The sequence below is a fragment of the Phascolarctos cinereus genome, unplaced genomic scaffold (assembly GCF_003287225.1).
Source record: "Phascolarctos cinereus isolate Bilbo 61053 unplaced genomic scaffold, phaCin_HiC Scaffold_4;HRSCAF=312, whole genome shotgun sequence".
Taxonomy (NCBI): Eukaryota; Metazoa; Chordata; class Mammalia; order Diprotodontia; family Phascolarctidae; genus Phascolarctos; species Phascolarctos cinereus.
The window spans coordinates 357,796,910-357,820,633 of NW_027555847.1; the positions used below are offsets into that span (position 1 = coordinate 357,796,910).

The 23,724-nt window shown below is 39.0% G+C and overlaps 1 protein-coding gene across 5 annotated transcripts in view; it reads right to left on the minus strand.

Moving 5' to 3' along the window:
- Positions 1-23,724, minus strand: part of TTC23L (tetratricopeptide repeat domain 23 like) — a 54,739-nt gene extending 31,015 nt beyond the window's left edge. For 3 of the 5 annotated variants that reach the window (XM_020995550.2, XM_020995527.2, XM_020995557.2), the window contains exons 1-7: positions 23,098-23,184; positions 18,938-19,086; positions 16,579-16,768; positions 14,787-14,910; positions 4,599-4,755; positions 3,093-3,224; positions 322-499 (exon numbers count right to left, since the gene is read on the minus strand). In XM_020995550.2, the coding sequence (XP_020851209.1) occupies positions 322-499; positions 3,093-3,224; positions 4,599-4,755; positions 14,787-14,910; positions 16,579-16,768; positions 18,938-18,972 (816 nt within the window). In that variant the 5' untranslated portion in view covers positions 18,973-19,086; positions 23,098-23,184. Of the gene's footprint in view, positions 1-321; positions 500-3,092; positions 3,225-4,598; positions 4,756-14,786; positions 14,911-16,578; positions 16,769-18,937; positions 19,087-23,097; positions 23,192-23,473 lie in introns of those variants that run through there. The other 2 variants (XM_020995535.2, XM_020995542.2) reach the window with 2 other exon arrangements.

Genomic DNA, 23,724 nt, shown 5'->3' on the forward strand with positions numbered 1-23,724 from the left:
TTTCTTCATCTGTGAAATGAAGGGCTGTACCTAGATAGTACCTGAGGTCCTTTCTATCTCTAAAATCACAGATCCTATGATTGAACTGAATCTGGTTCAGGTAGCATTTCTACATTAGGTTTCATCCTGAAACCATCCACTCAATTCAGTTAATCAAAGAGAAGCTGATGGAAGGATTCCCTGGCAGGTTTGGGACTTCAGTCAAATGAGCAGAACAGAGACAATTCTACTCTGCCCTCTTTTTCAGGTCTCTAGCTTCCTTGACATCGTAGCTATGAAGGCCAAGTAGCAAGAACCTGGGGTTCTAACCAATTCACTTACCTGCAGCAAGTGTTCAATGGCTCGGTCATGGTTTTTCCTGAGCTGTTCAACCTGTGCAGCTTCCTGATACAGGCTGATCAGTTCTGATGTGGAATCGCCCTTGGAAGAGATAACATGGGTGATTGCTTTTTCAAAGTAATTCACAGACAAGTTCAATCGGTGAAGTTGCAAAGCAGCTCTGCCCGGAAAATAGAGAGGGAAGACACATGCCACAAATTAAGAAGCTCCATGGGAAGTAATGGCTCCTATAGCCCACATTTGTCCAGAGCTCATGGCCTCTGACATAGACCCACCAGGGAGAACAGGGAAAGGCTCAGAAATTGTTTACAACGGTACAATCACCATTGACCTCATGACGCAGAAGCTTTATTGTTCAACTCTTTGGTGTACTCTGGGCCTAGGACCTCAGTCAATCTAAACCACAGCATTTCCCTCAGCATGACATAAATACATATATGAAGTGGGAGCTGCCGGGCCAATGAGCCTTTTCAGGGCTGCTCTGCTCTGCTTAGCCATGAGGAAGCCTGGAGTAGCTCTCACAATTTAACTGTTCCATTTGATTCAATGCCTATTTATTTATTCATTGGCATATATGTATTAAATGTTTACTAATGTGTAGGGCAATTCCCTAGGCACTGAAACTGAAAACAAAGCAATCCAGTTCTCAAGGAGTGTTTCTTTCTTACTAATAGCTAGCATTTATATAGCACTTTAAAGTTTGGAAGCAATTTACATATATTAGCACATTTGATCCTTTATTCTACCCCACTGAAACCCAGACTACTGGTAGGCAAAGCATTTAAATACCTAAAATGTAATTATACATGAGGATGGTGACAAGGAGGCATATCATCTAAGGCCCTTTGATATTATTTTTGAAAATAAATGTGGCTAGGCTTTTTAGGATTTAGAGCTGGAAGGGACTTAAGAGACCATTTAGAGCCCAACTCTTTCATTTTGTAGGTAAGGAAATTGACACAGATAAATTAGCTGATTTGCTCACTTAGAAACTAGAAGAATTAGAAACCTAAACTAGCTTCTCTGACACCAAATCCACTGAACTTTACAAAATTCTACTCACCATGGCTCACAGGTATATCCCTGTGTTAACAGTGTAGGTCCAAAGCCTTCATACAATAGCTAGTAATACACAGCTAGGTGATGCAGTGGATAGAGAGAACGGGCTGAGAATCAGAAAGATTTATCTTTGAGAGTTCAAATCCAGCCTCAGACACTTAGTAGCTGTATGACCCTAGGCAAGTCACTTAGCCCTGCTTGCCTCAGTTTCCTCATCTGTAAAATGAGCTGGAGAAGGAAATGGCAAACCACTACAGTATCTTTGCCAAGAAAACCCCAAATGGGATCACGAAGTGTAGGACACAATTAAAATGAATGGAACAATAATACACAATGGGATATCATTTTAAAACTTCCTAAAGTACACATGTGTTTTGTTCTAGCTCTAAACTACATATCTCAACTGAGTTAAAGTTGTTGGCTTACAAAGGCTCATAGGGAAGCTTTAGTGCAAGTGAAGGCTACCTAGATAGACAGAACCCTAACAATCAAGTCTCACAAACAAAGATTCCTTTCTCCCTATCTAAAAAAAAGGGGGAGCAAAATTAGCTACCATTTTTGTTAGTAGATCATCCTATCAACTTTCCTTCATGACAAAAGTATCTGTACAACAGACAAGTTTAGGCACCTCTGGGCTCAGTTTAATTTAGTTCTGAGCATTCCAGTGTTTCCAAAATTTCCCAGCTGACTCAGCTCTCCTTAGTTCCCTCTTGCCTGGAGAGGATAGATAGAGGTACTGCGTTTACTTTATTGATTTTCTACTCATTCATTTGCTTCCCATTCCAAGTACCTTAAGACTCTGGGAAACATCTGATGAAAGCATGTGGAAATAAATGAAAAATCTGGGGAGAGGGGAAACACTTTTTTTATCTGACAAACTGGTTAGTCTTGCTTTCATCGATACTAATCTACAAATCTCAGGTAATCTCATTCAACTATGTTCAGGCTCCACTTGTTCCTTCATAATGTTTCATGAGCTCCATTTTCTTTATCCTTTTCTTTCCTTCTCTCTCTCTCTCTCTCTCTCTCTCTCTCTCTCTCTCTCTCTCTCTCTCTCTCTCTCTCTCTCTCTCTCTCTTTTTTTGGAGGTGATCAGGGTTAAGCAACTTGCCCAGGGTCACACAGTAAGTGTCTGAGGCTGCATCTGATTCCATGGCTGGTAATCTATCCACTGCACTACCTAGTTGCCACTGCTCCCTGCCACCAACCGTGAACGGCATTTCATATGCAAATTTAGTCTAGTTTAAATTGAATAAAAATGTATGTTAGCTTCCATCTTCATTAAATACATTGGGTACTTGGGGGGGGTGTAATCTAGTGAAAAGAGCACTGTAATTAGAAGACCTGAGTTCAAGGACTTCTGTCATTTTGGAGCTATATGACCCTGGACAATCCATCTGTTTGGGCCTCAGAGCGTAAAGATAAGCAGGTCCAATTATAACTTAGAAAGTCCCTTCTAGTTCTAAACCATCTGACTATAATAGTGTTCTTTCTTCATCTACTAGTATTGATTTAGCAACAAAAGAGAAAGATAATTTAGAAAAAGATCTGTTTCAAAATGAGTCTGAGTTACTCGTCTTTCTTAATTTATTATAGGGATGCTTTATTTTTACTCCACAAGGATAACATGGAATGATTATGTGCAATATGGGCCCCATCAAAAAACCCTAAATTTCTCTAAATCAAGTGTTTACCTGCCCAAAGCAATTATGAGGTCTTTCTCAGAGACTTTTAAGTCTCTAACTATGGCCTGGCCTTCATGACATTCCCATAATTCCTCCATGCTCTTCTCAGACTTCTGAAGATTGTAATAAGCTTCCTTGCCAGTGCAAAAGTTGAGGAAAATTAAAATAATAAAAACCAAATCCCATAGCCAGGTACAATATTTGAGAAGCAAACAAAATGCTTCAATTGTCTGTTGGGTCAACAGGGCAAACCTTGAAAATAACCACTTCCCAGGCCTCTCCATTCTCCCTGCTGATGCTCTCTTAGGGAAGAAATCTTTAGCAAGCAAAAATTAGGCTTCCTTTGATGGCTACCTAAAATGGGCATTAGCAGGTAAGAGCTTAGAAAAGTGAAAGGAAACCATTAACTTTTAGGGAAAAATCCACTTATATTTCCCTTAGAGGATTACACTATTACTGACAATTGTTCCTTACCCTGGAACTAGTTTCTATGAACTCTGAAGGAATGGGATCTAAAGTTGATGAATAAAGTCCTTACAGATTCTAAGTAAGCTCTAGTAAAAAAGAGTCTAACTTCTGTCAGATAATTTTTAGTATTTTGGGGAGTGGGTGTGGCAGAGGAAAAGTCTCCCCCCAAATCCCAAATATCTTCTATTTCCTTCATTTTTTCTACGCTTTAAAGATCCTGTGATGACGGTACCATAGAAGGCTGCACATCTCATAGGAGTAGAGTTGTTTACAATGTGCATGCTTGGAATTATTGGGGTAAGGACCAAATAGTGGTAATAATTTACATGGATCCAGAGTAATAGAATTCAGGAGTATCTTAGATGTTTCATGTACCCAGCAAATGTTAAGTGACATTAAATAGTGGTTCCAATCACAGGCACTTGGAAGAGAGAGGCAGGAACTTTAAATATATGTATGTGTGTGTGTATATATATATATATACACACACACACACACATAATATAAGTAGACTTGTGTCCTCTTCATTTTAAACTCTGACTTCAATGGGACAACTTTACATGTGTGTGTGTATAAAATCATGGTAATTAAGTTTCCTTCAAATGACCCCCCTCCTCCCCTAGTCAATCCTCCCTAAACTAGTGTCAGAGGTAATCTTGATTCCATATGGGGCTCTATGATGTGGTAGGACATCATACAGCACAGGGGATCCAGAGGACTTTCAACCAAATGTACTTGGGAAGGAGTCATCATAGTAACAACTTGATACAAAGCTGTTAATTTGGTGACTGGATCATAATTCTAACGATTCTGGAATAGAGAAAGAGATGGAGGGATTGAGGAAAGTTGAGATCTTGGATTAGAACTAGAAGGCTTTGGGATTCAAATTCCCATCTGTCCCATCCAATGATGTTCTCTTATGTTTTTCTGAATCTGCAGTTCTCAGAGGAACAATCAAAAGTAAAATCCTCACAGAAGTAACAAGGTTGATTTGATGCCATATCCCCCAGTTGATTTCTAAGTACACTGCTAGAAATGAAAGGATATTGGTTCTGCATGAGGTCCGACACCCCCAAAGTATAGTATAAGGTCACCAATGTGCCAAGGATCTCCTTCTTATCTATATCTGAGATTTCTGAGCCCTTCCAGGTCAGTAGAGAATTCTTTGCAGACTCAGCATGTTGCTTGGCCTGAGCAGGGAGTTCTAGGATAGGGGAAGGGGAAAGAAAACAAGAGAAAGAAAAGAAAACCAAGAATACTTTTCAATTTAAAAAAAATTCCATTTGAGAGCAAGAGAGGAGCTAGAGTAACAGTAAGGCACAAAGCAGTGGTCTCCAAACTTTTTTGATTACACAAGATTATTGGTAAACATTCTTTGAGCACCTTTCCCAATGTAATATATTTATAAATTATATGCTTGTACATTATTCTAACCAGTTGATTTCAATACTTAGTTTTAATGGCTATCATAGCTGAAGAAGACATTTCATAAAGATAAATAGCTCCAAATAGCAGTATGTTGTTAGTGGTGATTATTAAATTATTAAATCATGATACTCATATTTCAATCTCATCTAGGAATTATGCAAATGTTGTTTGTTGAAACATGACTAGCAAATTTCCATTTTCCCTGAAGTCAATCAGCTATTTTTGTAAACTAATTTGAAATTGTTCCATTTTATTTTTTTAACGTATGGTTTCAAAACCCATTGCAGTTCTTCATTTGGAAGATTTTTAAGTAGGTCAGACAATTATTTTTCCAAGTTTTTTAGAGTATGCAAATATGTGAGTTTTTACTGGTGAAACACACCATTTTTGACAACAAAATCACCTAACAATGGAAACATTTCTGAACTTCCATTTTTCAAAATGCTCTCTCCATACTATGTTTCTTTTTAAAAAACCAGTTACTTTCTCACTCATTATTGAAACATCACATATGTCTGATAATTCGGAAACTAACACATATATGTAACCCCAAAAATGTCCTCTCCTCCTCCACCCCATTGTTGGAACCATAATGAAATAAATTCTGTCATTCTGTGCTAGTATGAGAAGGAATAGAAAGGCCAGTTTTTCTGAACAATAGAATACAAGGAAGGGAGCAATATATAACGAGACTGGAAAGTTAGGTTGAGAATAGGTTTTGAAGGGTTTTAAATGTTGAACAGGAAACAATGTGGTATAACGGACAGTGTGTTGGGCTTGTGAGTCAGGAAGTCTTGAGTTCAAATCCTTTTTCAGATTTACAAATTGTGTGACACTGAGCTCGTTACTTTCTCCTAGACTCAGTTTACTCTTCTATAAAATAAAGATAATAACAGCAAATACTCCACTGGATTGGTAGGAGGATTAAATGAAATGGTCTATGCAAAGAATTTTGCTAACTTTAAAGTTTTATATAAATGTTAGCTATTATTATTATTAATAATAGTTAGTGTTTGTCTGACTGATTGGTTGAAAGATTGTAGACAGTACCTTTATATTATTTCAAAGATCAATAACAGTGGTTCAGCAATTATAGCTGCCAATTCTCGTATTATTATGGGATGTTGTTTTTAATAGAACTGGAAACTTGAACTTGTCAAAGGCAGTTTGCTCTGACTCTTTCCCTTATGCTGGCATCTCAGTACTATCAGTGAGTAGGTCCCTGGATCACAGGCTACCGGAGGCATTACAACTGTGGATGCCAGAGATGTCTTGAGATAAAGGACAGAGAACTGTCCTGTGAGTTGGCTGGTAGAAGAACCCCCTTATGAGGAAATATCTTCTACCAATGCGTGTTGCACTTTCTCTGCCATTTGCAAGGGCAACTAGGTGGCACAGTGGATAGAGTGCCAGTCCTGAAGTCCAGCCCTGAGTTCAAATCTGGCTTCAGACACTTATTTGCTGGTGTGACCCTCGGCAAGTCACTCAACCCTGTTCACCTCAGTTCTTCATCTGTAAAATGAGATGGAGGAAGAAATGGCAAACTTCTCCAGTAGCTTTGCCAAGAAAACCCCAAATGGGGTCACAGAAAGTCAGACAGCAACTGAAAGTGATTAAACACCACCACCAAGATACAATTTATAAACTGAGAAGTTAAGACTTGCCCAGGGTCACAGAGCCTTGTATGTATCAGAGGTAAGATTTCAACCAAGGTTGTCCTGGTTCTGAGGACAGTTCTCTATCCTTACTACCTTTCAATAATACTGAATGACCTGCCCTGCCAAAATAGAGGCGAGTGGCCAGACCGGAGGATCATCACTAGTATGTAGTTACTATTCTTATGAGCTGATGTATAGAGGCAGGGGACTTATTCTTTAACAGTACATCGTCCTCACCATGTGCCTAATACTACTGCTCCTTTCTTGTTTTCTAGCCTAGATATTTGTGGTTTTTTTAAAACTAATTATGTTTGAAAGCATACTTTCTATTGTGCATACCCTTGTGTGAGGGAGCGTGATTTTTTTTTCTAGCAGAAAGTCTTTAAAGTGATGGATGTGAGAGATATTGTGCATATTGAATTGACAAAACTTGGCAAATTATTTTATATGGGCTGATATGATATGACATGAGGCTGATGGAAAAGTGGAGGATGATTCTAGATTGCAAACCTGGGTGACTTAAAGAGGTGTTGGTGGAGGATTTGACAGTAATAGAGAGTTAGGAAAAGGGATGGGATGGGTTTAGGCCACTTTAGGGGGAAAGAAAACAAGTTACCTTTTGGACACCCTCTGCAACAGATATTGGTGTGTAAATCATGATTACTTTCATAGCAGCCTTTTTACAAAAGCTTATGAGGAACAATGTAATATGAGATGACCAAGTGTCCCATGAAATTATGTTTCTTATTTCCTGTGGAAGCATAAAAAAAACCCAAACAAACCCAACCCCACCAACTTCTTTATTTTTGCTTCTCCAAATAGAACCTATAAACCATCCTTCTGTTCAACATTTTTCAGTTGGGTTCTTGAAGGTTAGGCTAGCAAACTGCAAGTTCTGACAGATTTTACCATGATGCAAAGGTCTCAAGAGCAAACCTGGTGACAGGCTGTCATTGCTTTCCCCCAAGATCACTCTAAATACGGAAAGGCTTATAGAGTAACAGGCTGGCCACTAGATGATTGATCTTTTCATCATGGCAATCCCTGAAACAAAGAAAACTACAACAGACCTGTGTAGCCTCCTTCCACTTCTGCAGTGACTGTCACAAATGGCCACACCAAAAAGTAAATAAGAGGTAGCAAAGGATGCTAGTAAATCACAGTTTTTAAATCAGTGATTAACATTGATTTAACTGTTGGTACTGTCAACATGAGATCATTATTTGGCAACCAGTAGGGGACATATTCCTAGAGAGGGGCCATCTTCAGTCATTCTGATCTAAATCTTGCCACTGGACCCAGATGGCTCTGGAGGAGAAAGTGAGGCTGGTGACTTTGCACAGCCCCCCTCACTTAAATCCAATTCGCTTGCAGGTCATGGCATCACCTTCCTGATGTCATAGTCATCTTTGAGAATGAAGGACAAACAACAACAACAACAACACTCCTAGAGGAACTGAATCATATCAGTGTTGACATTCTTATCACAAATTAAATCAGAAGGCAAAAGAAAATTGCAGCTAATCAGGTCACTGCCCTACTCAAGCAGCCTCACTGGTGTCCTATTGCCTTTAAGACCTCTAAGATCAAACACAAACTCTTCTGCTTGTCATTTAGGACCTTGACAATCTGGCTCTAACCTATCTTTCCATCCCAATTTCATTATTCATTCATTATTTATTATTCCTCTTGATGCACTCTTTGTTCTAGTTGAACTAGTTCGTCAGCTGTTCCACACAACTTTCGATTTTCTGCCTTCATGACTTCCTGGGCTGTATCTCATGCTTAGAATCCTCCTCCTTCTCCTATCTCTGCCTCCTGAATCTCTAGAGTCCTTCAAATCTCAGCTCAGCTGCTACCTTCTACATAAGACCCCCTTTATCCTGCCATGTTATCCCTCCATCAGAATTACTTTGCATTTTGAATTTGCTTCTTTGCGTAAGTGTTTTAATCCCCCCCCCAGTAGAATTTAAGCTTCTTGAGGGCAGGGACTGTTTTATTTTTGTCTTTGTATCCAAGTGCCTAGCACAATGCTTTGCATATGTGTTTAATAAATGCTTATATATAAATGAATGTATAAATAAATGAATGAGGAGGTAGACAAATTCTATGAAAAATTTGATAAATCCCTTCAAATCATCAACATGTACTTTAATAATAATTTATTTTGGTATAAATAATTATGGAGTAAAAAATAAAAGAGGCTAAAGAGTACAAAGAAGGTTACAAAGAATAATTTTTTTCAAGATGAGGATCAGAAGGTGTTAGACAAGTTAAGCAACAAAAAAAATTCCACACACACAAAAAAAACCTGGTTATATCTTAACAGATATAATATTACTGATAACCTATGTGGGGGTCATTTCTAAATCAGTCTGTGTACAGATAGTCTCAGATTCTCAACTTAATAGAAAAAAGAGTAAAATCAATAGCAAGTAATAGAAAGAATATAAGTGTGAAGATATGTCATGCAATCAAAACAACATTAATTTGACCAACTTAAACAAGCTTGACACTGAAAAATGGGAAATGGCTAAAACAATTGATAAGAATCAATTTCCTAAAGATGTTAAATCAGTTGCCATAATGAGACCAAGAAACGCTAGAAACTGTCTTAGCAAGGAAACATACAGTTTCCTTGCCCCGCAGAGAGCCATGGTAGCCAAGGGCAATAACATAAGTTTAGAATATAAACTCACTTATAAAATTTTATAGTGGATGATGGTAGATGATTGTGAGTGATAACTCATTTTATAAAAGTGAGAAGCAAAAGAAGGAAAAACAAGATGACAGAAAATGTGGTGAGAGATGTTGACTAGAAGCCAGTTCATATGGAGCGTTTTTAAGGATAAAATTGGAAGGACAATAAGCAGATGAAGATGTGTAATAATGTGTACTCACATCAGTGAGATCTTAGATCCAGCAAAATATCAAAGTTGTGTTTACCTCTTTTCAAGTGCCTAAGTACCAAGCATAAGGTTGGGTGTATAGCCCAACACAGACTCTGCAGAGTACATATACTTTTAAAGACTTACTTCCCTCCTCAGACATTTCATTTCTGGTTTATCAAATTATATATTTACTCCAGAGGGAAATAAAGGACCAATGACTAGAAGTTACAGGGAGGCAGATTTCAGCTACATATAAGGAAGAGCTTTCTAACAATTATTATTGTCCAATAATGGAAAAAGTGAGCATACTTCATAAGGCAGTGGGCTATCCTTGACAGATGATGTTAAGCAGAGGTTGGAGGAACACTCACTGGGAATGCTAAGAGAGGATTCAAGCATAAGCTAAGGAGGTGGACTAGAAAGTGCCTCCAACTTTGAGATTCTATAATTCGCTAATTACATTTTTCATGTTTTCATGTTAAAACAACCAGAACATGAGTTCCATTAAGGCAGGGATCATTTCTTATGCTCCTTCTGTGTTGCTCACTGTTTTTAGTGTAGTATTCCCAACATTCTAAATACTCAAAAAAGACTTGCTTTACTAAGTCACTGACATAATCAGGAAGCATGGCTATAAATATGGCCTGCCTTTTTCAACTTTTCTCTATTTATTAGCAATGGAGTGGAATGGAAGCAAGACAACCCTAGATGGCAGCATTACCTCACAGGTTCATGGTTTATTCATTTTTGAGGGTTAAAAAAGTATTTAAATTCATCAATGAAATCAAGCTTCCTCTCCCCATCTTTTCCAGTCTTCTTTCTCTTCCCATTTCATCAGCCTTTTAATACAGTTGGGGGTGGAGGGAAGGGCTGTAAAAAGTCTTCAGAAGAATTCACTAATGCTCATGAATATGTGCAATACATACTTGCAAAGGAAAAAGAAAATTCTGTTCTGTGCACCCCTCCCACCAAAGAATCCTTTTCTAGGCTAAGCTTCTGCTGCTCTACAGGATGCCATACCTTGGACATCCTCACCACACTAAACAGTGGGTATATTCCAGGTGAGTATGGAGTAGTGGAAAGTGCCCTGGACTTTAGAATCAAAAGACTCAGAGCACATCACTAAAATATCATTCTTTCTCTTAGTGTTACCACCCCAGATTTGGATATGGTGAGGTAGTTCTATTTTCTGTAAAACTTTATCTTGTTGTTTTCCACCTAAAGTCTTTCCACAAATTCATGTTATACTTTGGTTTATCAATTACTCCCTTTCTCTTGCTTCTTGAATCTCTCCCTGACCACTGGATTCTTTTTATCAGTCTGCAAACAGGTATGTCTCGCCTATCTTGAGAAAGCTTTCTGTTAGCCCAGCTAATCCTTTTGGGCAGCTAGGTGGTGTAGTAGATAGAGAGTTGGACCCAAAGTCAGGATGATTCATCTTCCTGACTCTAGGTCTTACTGTGTGACCCTCCGCAAATTACTTAATGCTGTTTGCCTCATTTTTCTCATCTATAAAACAAGCTAGAGAAAACCACTCTAGGATCTTTGCCAAGAAAACCCCAAATGGGGTCACAAAAAGTTGGACATGATTGAACAATAAATCCCTTTAGCTTCCTTCTTATTTCCTCCCCTCCTTTTGCAATTAAATTTACTGAATGAGTGGTATATACCCATTGTTTCTACTTCTTCTCTACTCACTCTCTCCTCAGCCACTTTGCAAAGTGCTAAATTCTAACTTACAAACCTATTACACTATTGAAATTCTTCTTTTGAAAATTATCAGAAACCTCCTAATCACTAAACCCAGTGATCTTTGATCAGTTCTCATCCTTCCTGACTCTTTTGTACTTTGTAGCAAATTATATTATTTACCATCTTCTTCTAAAAACTCTTTCTATTTCCTTGGTTTCTCTGCCTCCATTATCCTGGTTCTCTATATTTCTCTATATATTCTCTTTCTATCATGTCATTAGGTTCTCTTCCTCCTCCTACCTGAAAAATATGAATGTTCACCAAGGTTCCTAGTTCTTTCGAGGTTCTGAAGACTGCTTATTTCAAAAGTCCTGGTAAGGCTTCTGAAATAGTTTACTAATGCTATTAGCTTATAAGTTGACATGGATTTATAACAATAATCTTCTTCAATAATTAGAATTAATAATAAGACAAGGATATCCCCTGGATCAAAATCTTTGTTGATATTTCGTAGAAAATGTCTTGTATTTGCTCTTCCTCTTTATTCTAATTTCCACCACCTTAATAATACAATAATCTAATAACACAATAACCCTCACCTGACACCTGGATAACTTGCAGTATGATTCTAGTGGGCCTCTCTGAGCCTCAGCTCTACTCCCTTGAATTCATCTAACATTCTTTTAGGTTTGTTTCCATGAGCTCTTATTGCTAGGGTCCTGTGACCTCTGACACAGGCATGCCCAATATGCTAGGAAGGCACTTAGAAGTTTTTGTCCAGTATGCAGTTCATTTTGTGACATAAGTGTTATATAGTTGCCAAGCTGTCAGTATTCTCTGTGCCCAAGAACTCAGGCAATATATGGTGCAGCCCAGCACATAAGAATTCACAGGAACACACAATACAAAGAAAGTTATATAAACAGACACACAAGAAAAAGGCACAGCAACCTAGAAACACCAAAGTCCTATATCGGAACCGCTCTCTTCAAACAAATTACAAATTGTTAAAGCTGAAAGGAGCCTTAGAAATTCTTTAGCCCAGAGGAGTTAAACTTAGGGCCTTTGTTACCACAAAACTCTTGATTGCTACCCATACCAGATGAAAATGTAATTGGGAAATGTTGCAATCAAGCAATCAATAAACATTTATTAGGTGCCTACAATGAGCCAGGTACTGTGCTAAGCACTGGGGATACAAAAAGAGGCAAAAGATAGTCCCTGCCCTCAAGGAGCTTGCAACCTAATGGGAGGACATCATGCAAACAAATCTATACAAAGCAAATTATAGACAAGATAAATAGGAAATCATTAATAGAGGGAAGGCACTGGAATTAAGTGGGATTGAGGAAGACTTCCTATAAGAAGGTAGGATTTTAGTGGGGACTTAAAGGAAGCCAGAGAGGTCAGTAGTTTGAATTATGGAGGTAGAGCATTCTAGGCTTGGGAGATAAGCCGAGAGAATGCCCAGAGCCAAGAGATGGAATGTCTTGTTCGTGGAATAGCCAGGAGGCCAGTGTCACTGAATCAAAGAGAATGTGGTGGAGAGTAAGGGGTAAGAAGACTGGAAAGATAGGAGGGGCACTAGGTTATGAAGGGCTGTGAATATCAAACAGAGCATTTTGTATTTGTTCTTACAGGCAGTAGGAAGCCACTAAAGTTTATTGAGTAGGAGGTTGACATGATTAGATCTGTGCTTTAGAAAAATCATATTAGTGACTGAATGGAGAGAATGGATTGGAGTGAGGACAGACGAGGTAGGCAGGCCCACAAGTAGGCTATTACTATAATCCAGGCCTTGAAATGATGGGGGTCTGCACTAGAGGGGCAGCAGCATCAAAGAAGGGAAGGGGATATATTTGAGAGATGTTGTACAGGTGAAATCGACAGGCCTTGGCAATAGTGTATGAATAGGGGATGAGGGAGAAGATATGAGTGAGGAGTACAGGATGACTCCTAGGGGTTGAGACTGAGAGACTGGGAAGATGGTATTGCCTTCTATAGTAATAGGGAAGGTAGGAGTCAGGGAGGGTTTGGGGAAAAGACAGTGAGCTCTGTTTTGGACATATTGAGTTTAAGATGTCTACTGGATGTCCAGTTCAAGATGTCTGAAAGGCAGTTAGATATCAGATTTGAGGTCATCAGAGAGTTTGGGGAAGGATTGGTAGATTTGAGAATCATCAGCATAGAGATTAAATTTTGGGAGCTGACAAGCTCACCAAGTGAAGTAGTATAGAAGGAGAAGAGAAGAGGCCCCAGGATGGAATCCTGAGGGACGCCTATGGTTAGAGGGTAAGATCTGGGGGAGGATCCAGCAAAGGACACAGAGAAGGAGCAATTAGATAGGTAAGAAGAAAACCAAGAGAGAGTAATGTCCCCAAAACCTAGAGAGAAAAGTATCAAGGAGGAGAGAGTGATCAACAGTGTCAAAGGCTGAAGAGAGGTCAGAGAGAATGAGTAATGAGAAAAGGCTATTGGATTTTGCAACTAAGAGATCATTACTAACTTTTGCTGGAATGGTGAGGTGAAAAACTGAATTGTAAGGGGTTAAGAAGAGAGTGAGAGAAAAGAAAGTGGATGCACTGATTGTAGATGACATTTTTTAGTTGTTTAGTTACAAAAGACAGAAAAAGAAAAGGATGATAGCAGAATTGGAAGGATCAAATGAGGGCTTTTTCAGGATAGGAGAAACATGTTTGTAGGAGGTAGCAGAGATTGAAAATAAGTGAAAGTGGGGATGACAGAGGGAGCAATCTGTTGGAGGAAACAGGATGAAATGTGATCACTTGAGCAGATAGAAGGATTAGCCTTGGTAAGGATTATGTGATACAGGTGTGAAGGAAGAGACACTAGCAGAAGGCATCTGAGTGATGGGAAATGAGGAAAAGAGGAGAACAGGGAATTCATGGTGAATGGCCTCAATTTTTTTTCTGTTAAAAAGGAGGCAAAGTTCTCAGTTGAAAGAGTGAGAGAGGGAGGATCCGTGAGGGGTTTGAAGAGGGATGAAAAGATTGGGATAACAAATTGCTAAAAAAAAAAGCAAGTATATTAGGATTGCCTAGCAGCAGCGAGAAACCAGTTGAGATTACATAATGTAAATCTGTAGTGGACTTAATCAGAACAGTAGTGTGATTTTCTCCACCTCCATTCAGCAGCAGGTGGGAGAGAGAGCCAAGGCTGAGGCTTGACTGTCCTCTAGTCCTAGTGTTTCTTTAGTTTCAAGCCTGGGATCCCTGAATTTCCCTCTTGCAACTTTTCAGAAACTGAAATCCCACCCCTGAAATCATGTATCTACCTACTGTCATACTTCACTGACGCCAGCTGCCATTCTGTTCAAACCTCTGCTTGCTGACAAGTCTGCAAGGCTGTGACCACCTACCCAAATGTATACTTATGGCAAGAACTCTCCAACACCATCCAAATGAATGTCTTCCTGTTGTCTGCTTCTGGGACTTCTGATCCCCTGGCCTGCCTTTGAAGGTCTGCCTGGTCTCCAGGTCTTAGCCACCTCCATTCTGACCCATCCTGCTGCTGACTAAATCTCAGTAATGACACTGTGCACCTACCTCTCAGGGTCAGGTATCCATAAGCCAGGTTGGTTAATGCTTGGGCATATCTCCAGTGTTCAGTTCCAAAAACAATTCGGGAAAATGTAACGCAGCGAATCAGTTCCTGGTTTGCCTGGCAGTTCTGAAAATAGCAAACAAGAAACCATTATGTTTATTGTAAAAATGAAAATTGCCTAATGGCCATTTCATTTCAGAAATGCATGGCAACATTCAACTATGTGAATGAGGACAAGGTAAAGAGCTTTCTGCCTTTGTGGAACAAATACAAGCACTGGCCTCCCTCTTCAATCCATCTGGTTCATGGATTTAAAGGAAAGTAAATGGGCTAAAAAAAATATGTTGACTATACCAATAGATACTTCTGTGCCTTGGTATTCTGGAAACAGCTCAGGACCAGGAGTCAGAAGACCTGCTATATGTCAGTCCATAATGTAGGCTGACCCAAATCATTCTGCATAAAAGCCATGTTTTGATCTTCTCTGCCTCAGCTACTAATACTGCTTAATATGGAAGATGACCCTTGTTTTCCTTGGTGCAACACTAGCCCATTTAGTAGCAAATTAAGGTTGGGAAAAGCCCTTTCAGTTGAAGTAACTAAAAATCTGTATGAAATAAAAATAAAATGACCTGTAATCCATCCTAAATTCCAAGTTTTGTATGGGTAATATTTTACCTTAAAAAGTCAAAGTTAGGGGCAGCTAGGTGGCTCAGTGGATAGAGCACTGGCCCTGAAGTCAGAAGGACCTGAGTTCAAATCTGGACTCAGACCAAACACTTGACACTTACTAGCTGTGTGACCCTGGGCAAATCACTTAACCCCAACTGCCTAAAAAAACCCAACCAAACAAACAAAAAAAGTCAGCATTATACAGCATGGAACATGAGTGCCTGTCTAACTCTGGAAACTCCTAACCCCAAATTGTGAAATCTTAGCAGATCAAGCCAATGACAAGAACAATACTTCTACTTTGTCTTGGAGGGGAGTCTGGACCTATTTGTTGTCAATACTTAACCAAGAAAGTATATTGAGATAGTGAAGGTAATATAGAATGGGGAAATCTAGGTTCAAATCCTAGGCCCACTACTTCTGTCCTTAGTCATTCTGACCCTCTGGGTCTCAGTTACCTCATCTGTAAAAATAGGTGAATTGACTTAGATGATCTATAAGATCTCTTGTAGCTGTAAATCTATGATTCCATGAGAGCTTCTCTGATTAAGTAAAACCCAGATAAGTTTCACCTCTACATTCTGATTGCCTGTTTTATTCTGCTTGGTCTCCTGAAATTTGAGAACTTGCTCATGTTGCCTAACAAGGCCTGGTTTTTCTTCTCCTTCTTTGCCTTGACTTCTAGGTTTCGAGACCGCTGGTTCTCTAATGCTCCTAAATAACTAAAGCAACAGTGGGGAACCTACAGCCTGGAGGCCACATGTGTTCCTCTAGGTCCTCAAGTGCAGCCCTTTGACTGAATCCAAACTTCATAGAACAAATCCCCTTAATAAAAGGATTTGGCCATCAAGGAGCCAGACCTCTATCCTCTTCTTTCCTGGTTCTGACCTCTTGGCCCGACTAACTTGACCTTGTTGACAAGATCAGTATGAACAGAGACATGAGAAGATGAAAGATAAAACAACTAAAAAGAAAAAAAGAAAATTTGTTTCTGAGTTTGGTGATAGGGAATACAAACATTCTCGGTAGTTCTACACTATGGATCCATTAGATCAATTATGAAAACTACTAAAATGATTTTAAAATGTAAATGAAAAGCTAGCATAAGACTTTTTTTTTTACCTTTTTTGCCTTAATCAGCAACTCAGCTTTTCTCTGTGATTTGTTTAATTTCTCCTTCGGAATAGACATATAATCTGCATTCCTTGCTACCTTGTCAGTTTCATTTTCTTTGTCTTCACTATCTCCAAATTCATCACTAGGATTTGATTCACTCCTCTGCTCAGCAACCAAAGTTCTGGTTTCCTTTTCCCTAATGATAACATACAGTACATTTCTGGGAGATGCTGATTCAGAATTTAGCTCTTTTATATAAATTGGATTGTTTAAACTGAAGAACACAGCATTTCATAGTAAGTAGAGCTATTTAGCCATATAAAATACAATTCATACTGTAATTTAAGGAAGTAATAATTTAGATAATGAAGAAAGCATTAATACTTATTATCTGTATGGTCTTGAGAAAATTATTTCCTTTCTCTGGCTATAGTTCCCCATAAGCAATGGTAGATGATTTCTAAAACTCCTTCCCCTCTAAGTCCTATTATTTTATGAAAGCTAAGTAAGATCTAGATATAGCAAAAACTGGGAAAATGAAAGACAGGTCCACCCTTCTAAAGCAGGGACCTGAAGAGAGTCAGACATTTGGTCTAAATTATTTAAATAACCATATGATTCCTTTACTTTGGCAGTACGAAATAAGGTTCTAAAGAAATATCAAGGAAAAACAAAGCCATTTTGAAGCAGTAGCTAAGATAATTACTAAAAATCTTCATAAATTGATTCGACAAGGGGTCCTGACATATTTATTCATCTGAATTAGGGATTTTCAAAGTGATAATGTCAACAATAGATCTTTAGGTGGTCTACACTTTTGTTTCTTTCATAAAATAATAATTTACTTGTCATATATGGCAAAAAATAAGACATTTTTCAATGGCGTCTCAACCATAAAATGTCATGTTTTCTATTAATTGGAGTCAGGTTTGTTAGAGTCAAGGAGCAGGAATTTAAGTGGAGTAAGAGGTCCATGAGCCACAAAACCTTTGAAAACCTCTTTGCTCAAAAAAAAAGTTCTGCACTAGGAGTGGGGGAAGGGCACAAATATTATCCACTGACCAAATGGAGACCCTTCAGTAGACTGATATGGAATGAAAAAAAGAATCCAGACAGAGTCTGGGGAACAAAAGAATTCAAAGCATAATGTTAAAGCCCTTAATCTGAAGGCAACTGGTAAATAGCTTTATAGAAAATGATCAGATGAAATAGGGGAGAGGGACCTGGATATTATATGGCAGATTGCTGAGTTATGCTCAGTGATCATTAGAAAATCATAGGATTACAAAGAAGAGCTATAGGACCAGACAAAGGCAAATGTCCCAATAGTCTATGAACGGAAGTGAGTAAAGTCTATAAACTATAGGCCAGGGAACTTGACTTCAATACCTACTAAAATTATATAATGTATTAGAAAAGATATGGCTAGTTAATATCTTGAAAGGGAAACAGTTATCATAAAGAGGCAGCATGGCTTCATTGGGCAGAGATAGATTATGGCACACTAAATTATTCCACATTGTTAACTCAAACAAAGATCAGGATATGTTTCCCTTGGATTTCAGCAAAGCATTTGATTTCAGCAAAACATATTATTCTTGTGGAGAGGTGTGGGCTGGATAATGAGCTGCTAGTAGCTGGAAATGGTTGAATGACTAGAGCCAAAGAGTCACTTAAGGTTTAATGTCAGCTTGGAGGAAGGTCTCTAGTGGAGTGTCCAAGGAACAAGTCCAAGTCCTTGGCCTTGTTTTGTTTAAGTAGGATCTTAGAGGTCAATCAGTACAGAGCTGTCAAACACGCGGCCCTCAGGCCACATGCAGCCTACAACACTCCTGAGTGTGGCCCAAAACAGATAAAAATGTAATTGGTAAATGTTTAACAGAACAAATAAAAATACAATAAAACATCAATATTAATAATAGCAGTTTTCTAAGTCCATATGCAATCCATACAGTTTACAATCTGTACATTTTTATTTGAGTTTGATCCCATTGATCTAGCCTACACCCCCTTAAACCTTCTCTGCTTATAGATGAGGGAAGTAAGGGTCCAAGGGGATTTAAATGACTTGTCCAAGGGTCACACAGGTAGCAATAATTAGAATATGAATCCCTGCAGGGCCTCCTGACTCCAGAGTCAGTATTCTTTCCATTGTACTACACTGGCTCATGACATAAATACTGTGAAGAAAATTTGGTTTTCCATTGAAATTTTCTCTTCGGCCACAAATTTCAGATATCTGGACCAAAACTTTAATGCTTTGTTGGTGCCAATGGGGTTCGTTAGTTAGAATAAAGCTAAAGAAGAGCTCTAGATATTATATAATACATCTATTACTGATTTAAAAAAAAAACAAACCTCTTACCAAAGATTTTTCACAAGTGGGAGGTCCCACTCCATGTCTCCTGAATTACTGTGACTACACAGTTCTGTTCTGCTTACATGTGGAAACAGGAGGCCCAGGTTGTGTTGCTGACCTCAGTAGGGACATAGATACAAGATTTCATCTTCTTCCTACAGAGAAACACAACTGACTAAAATAAAAGTCTGGTTATGGGATGTGCAGGAGATGCTTCTTTTCCCTTGCCATTGATTGTAGATGATTATCAGCTGAGAGACTTCATAAAAAACAAAGCACAGCTCCACACAGAGAGAGCTTTATATGTATATTTGTGTATATATGTAGTTACATATAATACTATAATTATATATAATGTATAACTATATAATTGTATATATTACTATAATTATATATACTACATAAGTATGTGACTGCAATTACATAATACATAACTATCATTATGACTATAACTATAATTATGTATATATTGTTATATATATTCATTTGTACTTTCTTTGGGAGAGCATAAAATTAAAAAGGCCAACCCTTTTGAATTAAAATCCCATTACGATTTTTGCCTTATTTAGAGCCATCCCACTTCATAATGCTTTTGTTTTAAAACCCAGCACACTTACAGCTCATGAATCACCTAAACCATGGAAACATTTAAACCAGCCATTTCACTGGCTGACTTGGGACTATAGGAAGAGAGATGCATGAAAATGAAATAGATAAATAGGACCATTCTTCATTTTCTATGGCTGATTATCCAATTGAGCAGGGAAGAGAACACAGAACTACAGACTCAAAAGGACTTAGTATCATCTAGTCCAACTCATTTTCCTCTGAGTCACAAAGAAATGAAGTGACTTGGCCAGGGCCACATAGAGAATAGCAGAGCTAGGACTTTGTCTTATCTTCTTTATTTCACTACTCATTGGTAGACTAGAAACATTAATGTAACTGAAACTCATCTGTCTAGTCTCCTTTTTCTTAGTAACTCTGCTGGATATAGTTGTAATGCCTAGCTAAAAATGAGATTTGAACACTTCTCTGTAGCAAGATGGATGTGGGATGTGGTATCGACACCGTCAGATTCAGTCATCGTGTCTGCTTGTTTTGCTTATTAATAGGAGCAAGAGAAACTGGGGCACTTCCTATGGAGGTGGGCACATGTGTTCTGGTCTCTTTTTGTGGGACCCGTGCTTCATTGGGAGGACACAGCAGCTCCTGATTGGTTCCCAGATACAGGGATGGCATTGAAGATAACTGGGCCTCGGAGTCAGGAGGAGCTATCCTTACGGTGAACTACAAAAGGAACCAAGAAGAAACACTTCTCTTTCTTTCAGGACTCTTCCAGCTGCTGAAAGAAAGGTAGGATAAATCATGACAATAAGAACATGTTTGCCTTAGGTGAGCCCCAGAACTTGGCCACCTTCCTTTTTTTGCATTCTTCTGTACAGGCCAGTGACCAGCAAATTTGAGAAATGGATGTGTCTGTCCCTGGTGGCAACCTCATGAGTCTTAGAGGCTAAGAGGTTCTGAGTGGGGTGCTAACTGCCCAGCCAGAGATTATTTCCACTATAGCAGTACATCTCCAAGGAAAAGCACATCAAGAATGCTACAGGTGAAAACAATGAAGAAAGCCCAAGTCTGGTTAGGAGACACGGACTGTGCACGTTGCTCAAAGAGGGCAGGCCTGAGATGAAAATGAAATACCCATTTCATTAGTCCCACAGCCTCCTTTTAAGTATGATGGGTAATATTGTTTGATGCTTTTGTATTTGTTAATGCATCTGATGAGGTTTCTGTGCTTTAAGCTATTTCAATGGTAGAAGAAATAAAATGCTTCCTTATACTTGATATCCATGTTATACACTTGGCTTTTTAGAAGGAATCCTGTTACCTGCTTTTGTGAACATGGACGATATGAACAATATACTTAAATCTGGTTTTATAGATTTCTCCATAGTTACTTTTGGGTGGGGGACAATGAGTCGTAAAGACAGAGAGTCAGCTCTGGATGAACTGAGCCTATGTGAAATACAGAGAAGAGCCCCTTGTGAGAAAGGGACCTTCCTAGTCACATTTAAATGGTTTTTTTTTGGTTGTTTGTTTTTTTGGTGACAAGAGAGGGAGGGGTATGTTTGGGGGGTAGGGGTGGAGGAAGGAGAATAGGTTCAAAAAAATGTAAAAATAAAAAGCACTAAAACTAAAAATGAGGTTTCTGTATAATTATTCTAATTTGTATATCAAATTAAGCTTCACAGAGCACTTTTCCTTTTTTTTTTTAGCATTTAAGATCTCAAACTTTATTACAAAGTAATAATTGCTCAAACTATTTAGTAATGATTAAAATAATAGAAAATTACACCAGTGGAACAACTTAGATAAACCAAAACCAGGAGAAATAAAAAGTTCAATATTCTTTAAACCCAAGAACATTGCATTGTACTATACTGTAGTAATCTACAGTACTAACAATACTCTGGATGAAATGATGAGGGAAATAATAATTGAACTGAAGAAGTGAAGGAATCTTAAAAATGTGAAGATTGAATACAGAAACCAATGTTATAGCTTTTCAGTCATTTTTCAGTCATGTCTGACTTTCTTCATGACCACATTTGGGGTTTTCTTGGCAGAGATACTGGAATGAGTTAAGTAATTTGCCCAGGGTCACATAGCTAAGGAGTGTCCAAGGCTAGATTTGAACTCATGAAGATGTCTTACTGACTCCAGGCCCAGCACACTATCCACTGTGAAACCTAGCTGCCCCATAATAATCAGCAAGGTCCCTTTAAATTTTTAATCTACAGGGCATGACTATATTTGCTGTCTGGACTGGCTTGCTCACCCTAACCTGTCTGCAGAGCACTTTTCTCACAACAAGCCTAAGGGATGGGGGGAGGTAGTACAAGTGTTATTATCCCCATTTTGTGGATGAAGAAACTGAGGTACTATGAGGATAGGTGCTTCTCTTGCCCATGGTCCAAAAGCTAGAAGGTGTCCAAAGCAGGATTTGAACCCAGGTATCCTGACTCCAGGCCCAATGCACATTCCATTGTGCAATACTGCCTTCTAAACATAATATTAATAAATTCTGAACATTCAGATGAAGTCAATCACAGATCATTGAGTACATACCACTCAAGGACATGTGGTTAATAATCTGTGATTTCTTCCCTATGAGAAAAATTCATCTATATAGTTTGTACTCTTAGAGAGTTGCCTAAGGATAACTGCTGAAGTGACTTACCTAAGGTCATAGAGTGTCAGAGGTGGGATTTGAACCCAATTCTTCCTGACTCCAAGTCCAACATTCTATCCACTAAAACCATATTGCCTCTCCTTTCCCCACATAACCTCAGAGAATGTTAAATCTGGCCTGTTTATCACTCATTATAATTTAGTGTGAAGACCTGGGTTTGAGTTGCAGAACTTTGTGGGCAAGTGACCAAAGCCAAGTCACTCAGTCTCTCTGAGTCTCAGAGTTTTGTGATCAGTAAAAGAGGGATAATGATAATGATAATGATGATACCAATGAGTCAAACGAAGGGGTTAGATTAGATGCTCTAAAGTTCTTTCCAGATCAACATCCTGTGATTCCATGATTTACCTCATAGTTGTAACGGGAGGTAATCTGTAAATCTTGACTGCATTACATAAATGTGAGCTGTTATAATTATTCATTATTTTATTATACTATAATAAGTATAATCTTGAACTAATAACCCATTCCAGCAGTTCCTTATGGAGTTTCAAGATGATCTTGGGCTCTGCTACTGGGTATGCCAGCATAGAGGGAGGGAAGGAGGGAGGGAGAGAGAGAGAGAGAGAAGCTTGAAGAAGGTACCCAGTGATGAACATATGTTAAACAGGGACCAACCTTTTTGCCCCAGGATCCACCAAGTTGGATGCTAGATGATGAATGTGTTGGCCACAGCAACTACTGAAGACCATGCACTAAATTATAAGGTGGCTGCAGCCCGCAGATGGCTCCTGAGAGGTGCACTCACCCTGAGGAAATTTTAAGTGTTGAGGTATACATAATTTTAATAAAACTAGAGGTAATAATAACTGCATAAGTCATATGCTGGGAAAGGCAGCACAGGGTAAAGAAACCTGCAGGCTGTACCTGGAGTCAGCGAGACTTAGGTTCAAATGCTGCTTCTAACACTTACCTGTCGTGTCAGTTTCCTCGCCGTTAAAATGGTGATAAGAATAATTACCTGTAGCACCTACCCCATAGTCCCGTTGTGAATTATGAGGTGTTGCGTTTGGGGGGGGGGGGGAAAGAGAGGCTTTATAGCACTACAGAAACGTCAGTTATGACGATAGTCTCTTTTATGCTGCACGATGAAATCATAAATGACCTTGGAAATCCCTCCAGGAAACCACATTTTGGGGAAGGAGAGAGGTGGGGGAGGGGGTTCAGTCCCGTTTTTTTTTTTTCCCCTGAAGTTGCTTTATTGTTACTCAATCCTGGCCCTGAACGTGCTTCTCCCAGGGTGCGTGTCCCTTTCCTGACCTGCCCTGGGGTAGGGGGGCACTGATTACCTGATTGAGATAGTAGAAACATATAATGAAAAATTCTCCTTCCTGGCTCCAAGGGTACAGGAAGGTGGGAGGAAGGGAGAAGCCGCTTGCTTATGGAGCAGCCTGGTTTCCCGTGGGAATGTCAGGGCACTTTGCCACCAGGAGAGCGCATCCTCCGCCGAGCTACGGAATGAGAGAGCTGAGCCGAACTGGCGACCCTTCCCGTCAGCGGGCTTGCTATCCGAGGAACCAGACAATGGGGGTTACCAAGG